General features: G+C 33.7%; 1 protein-coding gene across 1 annotated transcript; it reads left to right on the top strand.

The window, feature by feature from the left end:
• Window positions 1–3,546: 3,546 nt before the first annotated feature.
• LOC11415895 (multiple inositol polyphosphate phosphatase 1) lies at window positions 3,547–10,662 on the top strand. Its single transcript, XM_013605318.3, has 11 exons — window positions 3,547–3,736; window positions 3,870–3,957; window positions 5,936–6,229; window positions 6,509–6,667; window positions 7,203–7,343; window positions 7,485–7,541; window positions 8,269–8,407; window positions 9,380–9,484; window positions 9,590–9,786; window positions 9,946–9,987; window positions 10,095–10,662. The coding sequence occupies exons 1-11, from the start codon at window positions 3,624–3,626 to the stop codon at window positions 10,242–10,244; spliced, it is 1,485 nt and encodes a 494-aa protein (XP_013460772.1). The 5' UTR covers window positions 3,547–3,623; the 3' UTR covers window positions 10,245–10,662.
• Window positions 10,663–11,096: the final 434 nt, after the last annotated feature.

Here is an 11,096-nt window from a genome sequence, read left to right as displayed (position 1 = left end):
AAATTGTGACGGATATGGTGAATTATGATGGATTTTCCACTAATGCTTTCTACCAACTGCTGCTAACAGAAATCATTGGTCTCCTTAAACTCTTGATGGACAAGGAGAGCTTCTATTTCTCATGTGTTTACAGAGAAGTTAATCGGTGTGAGGATTTATTGGTTAACAAGGGACACTCTAGTTCTTTTGATGGCGTATATACCCATCAGTGGTGGAATCAGAAAAAAAAAAAAAAAAAAAAAAAAAACTTAGGTGAGCCACTACAATATATAAACACAAACATTAAGCACAAAGTTGAGGTGGTTGAGTTTAACTAAAAAACTAGAGATTACTCTACAAAAATGAATTACATATTTTACAAGTACTATAAATTATGAAGTGTTTTTTATAGTACAACTATTAAGTGGGAGTTTTTTAGTTGACAGGACAATATAAAGGAGTTTGAAACCCCCACAAATTAGAAGTTATGTAAACTCCCGCTAACCAGTCAGGTATAAGTTTCACAAAAGTTTCACACACCACTTTGCAAGGGCTTGCAACTTTCGAAAACTAAAACTGACGAAAAATTATTTAAAATGTCACAGAATGGACCTATAGTTTTTAATTTTTTTCGGGTGTATCATTTGCTAACACCTACCAAAGGCTATACTGTCAGTGAGATGTAAAGTTTGCTCATGGCGGTGTAACTGATGCATGAGTGAATTTCATAATTTAATTTTGAACAAAACAATTCCGTTAAAAGTCTCGATTTTTGGTTGACGTTTGATACAAAATCACTTACCAATTAAAGATAATTTGGTTAAATATGAAATTATTCAACGTAATGTAAATGTTATTTTTTCTGTTGCGGCAATGATTAAAACATCGACCATTTATTTTTGGGATGTGAAGTTATTGAAAGCATTAGGTTTTTAATTAGGCAATGAATGGGTATTCATTTAATGTGAAGTGTGAACCCTTTAAAGTTGTTCGATCACGATTTACTTTTTGGTGCGCTAAGTGGTTTCTTAAACAAAATCCGTTATTATTTTCATACTATCTAGCTCGTTTGTGTTTGGATAATCTAGAAGGAAAAGAAATGTCGTAGTTTCCGGCAAAAAATAGAGTCCACTAATCATTTGCTTGAAAAAGTAAAAAAATTATCTTTCTAATAGTTGAAAGTAAAAATTCCAACACTTTTGATCTTAATCAATGGTGGATTAATCCATTGATGTATTTGGGATTAGCCTCCTAACTGAACCTTTGTGCAGTGAACTTTAAATAGAGGATCCTAGTGATAAGAAAGAAATATATAATAATTAGTGAAACAAAATCAAAAACATGCTATATAGAGTGGAAAATTTAATCAAAAATTAATAGGCGCCGCCAAAGATCGTTAATTGTGATTGTGATAGCTAGTGTAGTGGGGCTTCCACGTTGTTTGACTCTATTTTTTTATGGTAACGTTATTTGACTCTTACAAAACGATAGCTTCATTAATTGTACTTACTACTTAGTTAAGAGAATACAAGATTAGTGCTAAGAAATGAGGCCCGACGTGGATGTTTGTTAGATATACAAAGTACAAACATTCACGTGAATACACAACTTAACGTTACTCTCTGTTTTCCTTCCTTTCTCTAGTTGTGTTTAGCTTGACTCAATTCCATTACTAGCTCAAGCATAAATGAGAAATGTCCTTTTGCACACAAAATAAACCTTTCTTTGTGTCACAAAAATTACCATACTTCTTAGAGTAACACAACTCTCTTCAATGAAAAGAATTCGAATTCAATTTTTAGAGTCTATTTGAAAGGCAGTCCAACTCCGATAAAAACAACATTTATCTTGTTGTCAATTTGAATATTAGCCTTGTAATAAGTCTAAAGAACTCAAGTTGCAGAGATATTTTGTGGCACATGAAATACATTGTTTAGAAGTTGCATTCATTTATTTATTTTAGAATGAAATCAAATTGATACTTGAAAATTGAAATTGTATGTACTGGTCATCATAATAGAGCGGTGCTAGGGGCAGTCGCCCGTACAGTCGCGGTTGGTCACTCTCTCGTTTATAAGAGACACGTCATGTGCTTTTTAATCTCTTAAACCTGTAACTGGCTGAACAAGTCATGAATTTATTAGCATTTTATTTTTTATTTTTAATTATTATTACTCAAAAATTGTGTTGTGCAGCAAATCTAAAAACACCTTAAATCCAATTCTAGCATTTCCAATCTCCCTTGTTTTTGCAGAAGGAAGAGCCGTAGAAGATCCACAACAACATGAGAAGCTCATCTTAAGCGATTTCTTTCTTTTTTTCAAATATTGAATCTCCTTTCTGTGTCGAACCCATTGAATTATGTCATATCAAATTCCCCAATCGCAAGCTCTCTGTTTTTTGTGACTGTTCATAGTTATTGGCACAAGAATGTGAATTCTTTGGAGATCGATAGTTTATTGGAATAATTTGACTTGACATCGGTTGCCTTTTACAAAATTTTAAATTAACAACCACCTGGACCAATGGCAGCGGAGGTGTCCAAGGGAGAGTGTTAAAGCAACCATGCTTAGCATTCCTCCTATAATAAATTGGGTCAAACGAAGCTCAAAATTACAAATGTTGTGGACAATAAAATATACTACAATGAAGAAATATACATACATCTCCTCAAAAGAAATATACGAAGAAACAGACATTTTACATTCTAGATAATAAATATATACAAGAGTTTTTTTTTCTTTCAAAAAAATATACAAGATTAAATGAGTAAACCATCAAACTAATCTTTGTTTCTCTCAAAAAAAAAATTAAATTAATCTTTGACTTTGCAGGTCACTCTCAAATCTATGTATGACTTTATTGATATTTAAAATTAATCTTATTATTGTCAAAAATTTCTCAATTAGGTCTATGTCTTAACGTTTTTGTCACATTACGAGAGACTTGATTATTATTTTTTTACAAAAACGGTTTAAAATATTAACAGAGTCAATATTGAAGTCTAACAAAAATATAAAAAAAATTACTTTTGCGTATTTTGGTTGCACGCAACTTGTCATAATATATTTCTCACAACTAACATCATATTCATAGAAGTTCGAAGAAGAAAAAATGTAAGATATGTATAACCAATAAAATAGTTTTATTTGGGGTCAAACTTGCAACATAAACTACAAGTCTACAACTCTCCATTTAACTATCAACTGAGCTAGAAGCAAAAGTTTTTAAAGAATTTGACATACGGAAATATATTTAAAGCGGAAAAATTTAGGGGCCTAATAAGAAGTTTTAAAAATTTTGAGGCCTAAAGCCCTTGCTTTAGTGGCAGGCCCTTGAGCAGTTATCTGTCGTTTGAGGTATTAAGGTAATTTTGGGGTGTATGAGAGTAGTTTTAGAAGGTTAAAGAACCATTTTCGAAGTTGATAGTGGTACTGCCTTATGGGCCATGGGTCTTAAGCCTATACCCGAGGCCAACATATGAAGTTGAATCGGGTTTATATATCAACCCGTCGCATAAAAATCAGTCTACTTACGAAGTGACGTCACCGATAGTAAGAAAACGTGTAACCATAACAGTGTATAAAACTTTCCTTTCGGTTCTGCAGATACAAAGTGCACAATCGCTGAAACGTGTAAAGAAAATGGCGAAAACAATCACTCTAGTTCTGCTAATATTCTTCCTTTCAATTTTACATTTCTCAAACGCTAAAGATGAAGCTTTTGATGTTCGCAAACATCTCTCCACTGTCTCCAGGTTTTTCTCTTTCATTCTCCTTTTCCAACATTCCAGATTTTCTTTTTTTTTTTTGTTGTTTCTCATTTTGATCATGATCACAATTTTGCATGTTTTTTTTTTTGTATTGTGATTGATTTAATTTTCTTCGTAGGTACGGAGTTGTGAAAGACATTACAGACAAGAACTTCGTTCCTTCTAAAATTCCTGAAGGATGTACTCCAATTCATTTGAATCTTGTGGTAATTTTCTCAACATATTAAGGATAATTATTATTTATTTAATTAATTATTATCAAACGCGACTCACGTGATTACACTCAATTATGTCACTTTCTTAAATTATTACGGTTGACAGACACATGTTATTTTCGTGTCCAATGTCCATGTCTATGTTAGTGCTTCATAGACCAATGTATTTTCTAATTTTTACAAAAATTTGCATACTTTATATTGTTATGCTGCTTGGATGAGAAATTCATGACTGTTGAAATGAAGGGTTAATCTTTTCTAGATTTTCCAACTTGTTATTATTGGTAGTTTTAAACTATTGGGAATTGGTGTATAGGGATCAAGAAAAGGTCTACAATACTCGGTGTACTGATTTTGGTGTATTTTTTAATTTTACACACACACTGTTAGTCTTAAAATGTTGCAATATTTTGAAGGCTTTATGGTAGGATGAAGATTGCTATGAATGGTAATTCTTATAGTTAGAAACATTGTCTATTAAGAAAGACAATTATTGAAAAATCATAAAAATAGTTTGATTATAATCCTACTGCTGATTTGGTCTTCAGGGCAATTTATTTTTTGCAATTCCCGTATTCCTTAGCTTGATCCACAAGCAGATGCAGAAAGAAAAACTCAGATAACAAGTTCATGAGTGTCTTATATCACATGGAAAACCTATTGCACTGCCATAATCATATGTTTGACCTGGTTTAGGCCATAATTGCCCTTGTTTTGTTATTTCTTATTCAAATGCCTCATTAAAATCTTGTTTGTATGTATGTTTGCGTGTGTAAAATTATCTCGATCTTGTTCCTACCTTATATAGTAATTTTTTAAGTATTGTATCATAGGGGGTTGATAGGGATCCTTGTTTAATATTTGATTGATCTCTATTCATAAGATTAGCATACGGTCTCACAACTGAAATCCTTCCAAAATTGCTACTGTCAGTTTGAATCTTACTTTTGCTGTTTTCCTCATGTATTTTTCCGAAAAAAATTATGACAAGTTTATGATTGGATTCCATTTCCCACATAAATTATTTCCTTATTGTTTTTTGTTGAAAAACTATTATATTTTGTCTTATATACGATTCAAAGTGACATGGGTGAATAAACTTCAGTTGAATTCTAATTATTTTGCAACTATCACCTTTGTTTGAAAACTCACATATTTTCTTGTAGCTGTAGATACTTGTGCAACATAAAAATTAGCTGCAAGTACTAATTTCATTAACAGTAGAATTAGTTGAGCTTATCCTTTAACCATAATCATTACATGATGTCATAATTACATAATGAAGTAATCTTAATCATAAGTAAGCCATGGATTTATCTGTTCAAGAAGAAAGTTATCTGTTGATTTGAAAAGCTTTTAGATTTTGTGTAGTGTTGAGAGTTGTCAAGCTTCGTAAAAGCACATTACATTTACGTGTAAACTGTTGTATTGCCTAGGAAGGACATACTACAATTGTGGTGTCAGTGCTTCAAGTTATGATGTCATGAAATGGAAGCATATAAAGCACTCCCCGTAGTCCGCACACACGCTTTGGACACCTTCTTGCAAATGTCATGAATTGAATAAACCTTTTCTAGAAGCTTGGTCTCCATTCTTGAAAAGTTTATGTAGGCATTAGAATTCTTAGAATCTCTTTTGATATTGGTGTATTAGACTGCTCTGTCGGGAAGATTTATCTGTAACAAGTGTTTTAAACTTGCCCAGGGAGAGCCTTTGGTGACTAGAGTGTGGTTTTGTTTTTGTTTTAGGCAATTTTGGGGGCAGTATTATCTCTGCTTGTACTGTGAATGAGCGTTTTAATGTAAATTTGTTTTGATCTAATTTGTGTACGCCTTCCGCTTGGGTTAGTGTTATTAATATATTTTTCCATTTCTAAAACAAAACAAAAAAAAAACTATTGGACAACACTAATCACTTCTATACCAAACGGAAGAATATGATAATTGATAGTGCTATGTTACATTCCCAGGCAAGGCATGGAACTCGTTCTCCGACAAAGAAAAGGATAAGGGAGTTGGATAATTTGTCAGCTCAACTGGAAGTTCTTGTAAGGGATGCAAAAGAGCAGAAATTGTCTTTGGGCAGAGTTCCGTCTTGGTTAAATGGATGGAAATCTCCTTGGCATGGAAGGCTTAAGGGTGGTGAGTTAATTAGACTAGGAGAGGAAGAATTATATGAACTTGGAATCCGGATTAGAGAAAGGTTTCCGAGTTTGTTTGATGAGGATTATCATCCAGACATTTATCCTATAAAGGCAACTCAGGTGAGTCTATCTTCATTTCCTTCATTTTTTTTCCTTCTAGGTAGATTTGGTCTTTTGAATTTCTGGTTATCTGGATCTACGTCAACTGTCACTAGTAGTTTTGGAAGAATCAGGGAACATTTGTTCTCAGGTCTGAAGGGGGAAAAATATGCTTGTTGTTTTGAATTAATAAATGAATGCTAAGACACCATGATTAAATTGAAATGCCACTGCAACAATGAGGCACAAAATTGCCTTGATATTTCGGATAGTTATGCATCTCTCTAATGTGGCAAATAGGTTCCCCGAGCATCAGCTAGTGCTGTGGCATTTGGAATGGGTCTTTTCAGTGGCAATGGAACTCTTGGAACTGGGAAACACAGAGCTTTTGCTGTTACAAGTGAAAGCCGTGCTAGTGACATCATGCTGAGATTTCATGATTGTTGTCATAACTACAAGGTAATGTTGTAGACATTGTTGGTTTCTCATACAGGAGGATTTCTAATACAAAAAGTTTCACGTGTATCTGACACAGTTAAATACAATCACTGATTAGCCAATTTCATAAATATTAGTGTCCATTTGTAAATATGCTTCTTAAACATGATTATATTATATTATATAAAGTCACACGGTCTCCACATGCCACTTTTTCTGCCGGGTAAATATTGAAGACCGTGGGTCTATGTTCCTTTCGGTGATAAATTTTATTCCTAAGGTGCTTTTTGCTTACAATTTTGTCTGTCATACCGTTGTGATGGAGATTTTCATATTTAATTGAAATTACCATATTTGTCACTAATGTAATGAGGCCTTCACTGGTTGAATATGAAGTGTGTTTAAAGAGGCTATTCTCAATTACTTATTGATACATATTTTAGCTTTATTGATGCAAATTGGACATTTTGTGATCTTCAGTATTCTTATAGGTAGTGTCTGTAGTTTATTTCTGGCCTTTTTTATGATTATATAATTTATTTGGTTATGAGAGCAGGATTTCCGGAAAAAGAAGGAACCCACAGTTGATAGACTCAAGGAACCTATCTTGGATGAGATTACATCTGCATTAGTTGGGCGACATGGGCTAAATTTTACAAGGCAGATTACATCATCTCTCTGGTTCTTATGTAAACAGGTGATGACGTTTCTTTTTTCCCAGCTTCTTTTGATTTTCCGTGTTCTTTTAAGTTCACATATAATATTTACTAGTGTCGTGGAGATTGATTATTTTCTTTTCTTTCTTTCCAATTGTCCAATTTGTGATGGTTTATGACAGGAAGCATCCTTGTTGGATATAACTGATCAAGCGTGTAGTCTTTTTAGCCCATCTGAGGTAATTTTGTAGTCATGATGTGATATGTGATCTAATGGTTGAATTCTTCCTCTGTAAATATTATTTAAATAAAGTAAAATTTAAAAGATGTCAGGAAAGCACTTACTTTTGATGTTATAGTATAAATGAACAAAGTTTTGACTCCTTGATATGATAACTGACTGCAAAGAAACTGAAGAGTAAAAGGGATATGTCGTTTTTCATGCCAAATGCCTGGAAATTATTGATGTTTGGTGCACTCAAAAAACTAGGTTAGCTCTCACACTGATGTAGTCAGGAACGAGTTCCTACGTAGGATCGGTCGGCCGATGAAAGAACGTAAACACGAGGAACGTAACACGGTTCGTAAGTAGGATCGATAGGTTGTCGATAGAATTGAGAGAAATATATAGGGAAAATAGAGGGAAAACAAAGGAACCAAGCATAAAAACAGAGATATTAGAGGAAAAACAGAGGAACCAAGCAATAAAACAGAGAAAAACAGAGGAAACAGAGGAAAAACGGCAAAATACAGAGAAAACAGAGGAAACAGAGAAAACACGGTTCGTAAGTAGGATCGAAGCACGGTCGAGGTGCTGTGGCACGTAAGATCGTGCGATCCTACGTGCTGCGACTCGTTCCTGACTACACACATACAATCAAGATCGGCGTTGAGCTTATGGCTGAGGTGTTTTGCAACATGATTGCATGTTGCGTGCTTATAATATGCCAAGTTTTATGTGCATAGATTACATTGCTGGAGTGGACAGATGACTTGGAGGCGTTTATTCTGAAGGGTTATGGTAAATCACTAAATTATAGAATGGGGATGCCATTGCTTGAAGATGTTGTTCAATCCATGGAGCAAGCTATTAAGGCTGAAGAAGGTAATTTAGCATTTTTTAATATTGAGGTTCTTGCTTATCATTTCCTACAATGAAACTTCAAATATTTACATACATATTTGCTCTTCAGGATAAAACCTATATTAAAGTCGTCTTGTTCAAAAACTCCTTAAATATGAACTTGAATCCTCTAAAGTGAGTAGTTAGTAAAGTGAGAAAATCAAGACTTTATATTGTGTAACCACCAATGAGTTGTTATGCATGTGCATGTAATATAAAGCATTGATTTATATTTATCAATGATTGATGTTACTCACTTCACTCTCTAAAGTGAATTGCTCACTTTAGAGGAGAGTCTTATCCCTTGAAATATGCACGGTGCTGGCTCTATCTAGCTTATAGATACAAAGTAATGTGACATTTATCTGGCTTTACTAGTTTGATCAAACTGTTTTCTTGTAAGTTAAAATGTTATTGCAGTGCATTTAGATGAAGATTGTTTGTTAATGCAATAAAAGATGCATGTCAGATTTCTAGAATAACTTCAAAACGTTTCCTGCTTTATAAGAAAATGGACCATATTGATTTTAATCTTATTTACATTTGTCAAAACTGTGTTGTGATATGCCAACTGTTTGTCAAATTATTTTATTTACATGACAACTTTTAATTTTTCTTTTGGCTAAAGCCTATATTTTCTTGAACTATGGATTTTTTTAAAACGATGTTCAAATTCTATGAACTTTCATGTTAGCTATAGTTTGTATGACAATTGTACTGATTCTTAATATTCCATTTAGTATATAATTGGCTTCTCATTGTTTCAATTTAATAGCTTAAATATGTACATGCTTACAACCTTTGTCAATGTTTATGGCTTGAAATCCCATTCAAAATCAGCAAGGAGAATTAGTATTACTTCACTAATGATTGGTTCTCCTTTTGGAGGATGTATCTTGAATATGTGACAATGTGAACCTTTGGCTCATTTCCATTTTTTTATTGCTTCTGTAGAAAAGCATGTTCCTGGCAGCTTTGAAAAAGCAAGACTTCGGTTTGCTCATGCAGAAACTGTAGTCCCATTCTCATGTCTGCTTGGTTTGTTTCTTGAAGAGTCTGGTGAGGCTTTTATAGACTTCTCTTGAATAAATTTTATCAATTTCTATTTTGGTTTTATTGCATAGTAGTGGGAGAATGTATTTATGAGTGCTCTCTTTATAACAGAGTTTGACAAAATCCAGAAGGAGAAACCTTTGGAGCTACCTCCAAAGCCTCCACAGAAACGAAAATGGCGGGGTAGCACCGTGGCTCCTTTTGCTGGTAACAACATGCTGCTCTTGTATAGTTGTCCTGCGTCAGGCAAAGCTAAAAGCAAGCACTTCGTGCAAGTGCTGCACAATGAACACCCCATTCCAATGCCGGTAAGCTTTTGTAAAGTTTATGCTGTCACAGTTATTTTCCAATGGTTTTATTGTGAATAGCTGAATTTGGTTGGTTGTAGAATTTCACTGCTGATTATTTGAAATTGTATTATGCCGATATGCATCAATAACGCAGTTTTGTTTTGTTATTCGCTACAGGGTTGTCATGGTTCTGATTTCTGTCCATTTGAAGTATTCAAGGTGTCAATATACTCCCACTCTCTTGCACCAAATGATCAATGCGCAGAATTAATTTGGTATCATTTTTATTCTACTGCTAATCGTATTTCTGTGATTTTTCTCCACAGGAAAAAATAGTAGCACCTCATCAGAAGCATGACTATGATACAGTTTGTAATGCAAAGCTAGAGCCGAAGTCCTCGCGGAGCATGATATTCCAAATATTTCAGTGGCTTTTCCCACTAGCGAAAGGTGACAACCCCAAAGATGAATTTTAGTTTGTTCTATTGAAAGGATTCTGAGTTCAATTCTCACGTTCTTTCCTTGGCAATACCACTTAACAAATTCAGGCATTAACACCACATTCTCCTAGCAGCGAACCAATTTTACATCAATTTCACTGCCAGTACAAGAATGTCTTTGGTATCTTAAGTTTGGCATTTGAGCCGTCATCGTATGTTAGTTTGTATTTATAACACCTGAGTTTTGGATATGGAAAGTAGAGTTACAGATATGATTTTCCTTTTTTCCTTAACGGTGTTGATCTCAGTACTCAACTAATTCCACAGATGATGTAGGTTGATGTTTCATATTTTGCACATTTGGCATTTCATTTGTTCTCTTGAACTCCAGTTTTTATATTTTGGAATAGTAGATATGAATCCAGCTATCGTCTGACTTATTGTAATGATTCAACTTGTGTGTGTTGAATGATTGTGTAGCAGCTTTAAATGAATGATAATGATATTATGATCGAATGAGAAAGATTGCTGACATATTAAAAGGAACATATGCACTGATAATCAAACATGTAAAGCAATATGATCGAAAATTTAAACACTGCTGGGTTGTGAGAAAATCAACGATAGGAAATTTGAATGCCATGTTTGGATGTAAAAACACCACTGACCAAATGAACATGTCACCTTTTAAGACCTCAATTAATCAATTGTTTTCAAGTTTCGTGGTGTGAATTAGGGGTTTGGATCCTCTCTATTTGGAGAGGAAATGAACGTCTCAATTTCTTGTACTTGAGACGTGGTAATTAAACAAAAAAAAATGTAAAGGCAAAAAGAATTAATATAAAAATCCATCAGTACAAGCAGATAACCATTCAGGCAAATCAAATG

The sequence above is a fragment of the Medicago truncatula genome, chromosome 3 (genome assembly GCF_003473485.1).
Source record: "Medicago truncatula cultivar Jemalong A17 chromosome 3, MtrunA17r5.0-ANR, whole genome shotgun sequence".
Lineage (NCBI taxonomy): Eukaryota > Viridiplantae > Streptophyta > Magnoliopsida > Fabales > Fabaceae > Medicago > Medicago truncatula.
The sequence above is the reverse complement of the archived record's forward strand: the minus strand, read 5'-3'. Positions and strand labels throughout refer to the sequence as shown.